This window comes from Seriola lalandi, unplaced genomic scaffold (assembly GCF_002814215.2).
Source record: "Seriola lalandi dorsalis isolate HSWRI2012SDOR001 ecotype SW California unplaced genomic scaffold, Sedor1 jcf7180002004076, whole genome shotgun sequence".
NCBI lineage: Eukaryota > Metazoa > Chordata > Actinopteri > Carangiformes > Carangidae > Seriola > Seriola lalandi.
This window is the reverse complement of record NW_019474731.1, coordinates 1-1,613: the sequence shown is the minus strand read 5'-3', so window position 1 is coordinate 1,613 and position 1,613 is coordinate 1. Positions and strand designations below refer to the sequence as shown.

The window sequence follows — 1,613 nt, the reverse complement described above, 5'->3', positions numbered from 1 at the left end:
AAACTGCATCATGACGATTCTATGTAAATGAGTAAAAAGCCACCAGCACGATGAGGAGTGTGTGCGGTTGTGAATTGAATACTGTACCTGTGGGAAATGGAAGGTGAGGTCTGCGACCAGGTCTTTCCCGGGGCTCACGTTGAACCACAGCTTCCTCTTAAAGATCACCAGGTAGGGAACATTGGCATGGTTGCCTGGGAAACAAACCCTGAATTATAAATATGAAAATGCACTGGCATATAAAAAACTGACGGTGTTAGTATGATGCATTACCTTCTTTCACTCGTTTCCTTTCTTTCTTTGGGGCGTCTGAAGTCTGCCTTAAACTGTCAAAGAAATATTTCTGCTCATCCAAGCTCGTTATCTAAGAATAAAAAAATAATTATAACACATATATGTTAGGCCTTGGATATCCCAATTAGTATTTGTGAAAATGATTTTAAAATTACGAGTGGAGGAGATATTAAAATGTATGACCTAAATGTCTCATCTGTTTGTTCCTACATGAAAATTTGTAATTTTATTTATGGAAACCAAACCACAAAATATCACTTAAAGCTGCATGCAAATCATCTCTTCTGTCACATCAAAATGGAACCAACTCTTAGGAACAGGAATATCAACCCCACCTTGTTTGGTGTTTTCAGGTAGAAGCCATATCCCTCCGCTGAGCTCAGATTGAGATGAGAGGCAACACTAGAACACAGGTCTCTCATTGTGGTTGTCGATGTTACCTCAAATATCTGCACCACACAAGAAGAGCAAGTGATCAAAATATAATGTCTGATGAAATCCAACTTAAAGAAGCAGTTTGATATTTTGGGAAATTCACATATTCGCTGTCTTTTCCAGAAGAAGATTGATACCACTCCCATGTCTGCGTGGTGAATATGTTCCAGTCTTTATGCTAAGCTAAGCTAGCCTGCTGCTAGCTACAGGTTCATATTTTATATATAGCACTGGCATATTTGAGAGTAGAGTTGAGCTTCTCATCTAAAGAGTGACCCCAAAATGTTGAATTATTCCTAATTAATTTGGAAAAACAATTGGATCCTAAGGTTAAAAACAATAACATGGAGTAAATGGGTTTTTTCTTATGTTTAAATATAGATATTGGATGGATACTAATGACAAATAACAGAATGAAGGACACAATAACAGAATGACCAAAAAAAGACAGAACTAGGGATGAAAATGAGAAAAAACAAAATGCAAAGTGAGAAGCAGTTCCAGCTTCCTTCCATTAGTGAGCAGAGAGAAGTCTTGCCTGTTAATATCAGTGTCATAATCAATTGTCAAAGAGCTAAAACAGCGCTGAGAGTCTGCAGACTAATGGACATGTTTTCTCAGTGTTAAGAGCAGAGTGTTGTGTCTTACTTCACTTGTGTCATTTGGGAAATGGACTTTATGGAAGATCATGGTGCTGTTCTGTTGGATGGCGTCCACCTCTACCAGATGGGGAGGAAGCTTCCTGGGCTCCTTACTGAGGACACAAAGCACTCAGATAAATTAATATTACATACACACCCTAAATATTACACATAACCTGAAACTAAAATTTGCACAACTTCAAGTTGACTACTTAAAATTTCAGGGAGAGAAATTCAGACCAA

General features: G+C 37.9%; 1 protein-coding gene across 1 annotated transcript; it reads right to left on the bottom strand.

The window, feature by feature from the left end:
* Positions 1 to 15: 15 nt before the first annotated feature.
* On the bottom strand, positions 16 to 1,518 carry LOC111668438 (unconventional myosin-VIIb-like; the record flags this gene model as incomplete). The annotated part of the gene is made up of 4 exons (XM_023424505.2): positions 1,378 to 1,518; positions 630 to 743; positions 274 to 364; positions 16 to 194 (listed from the first exon to the last, which is right to left on the bottom strand). Coding segments are annotated over exons 1-4 (426 nt in total), but the record flags the coding sequence as incomplete, so codon positions are not given.
* Positions 1,519 to 1,613: the final 95 nt, after the last annotated feature.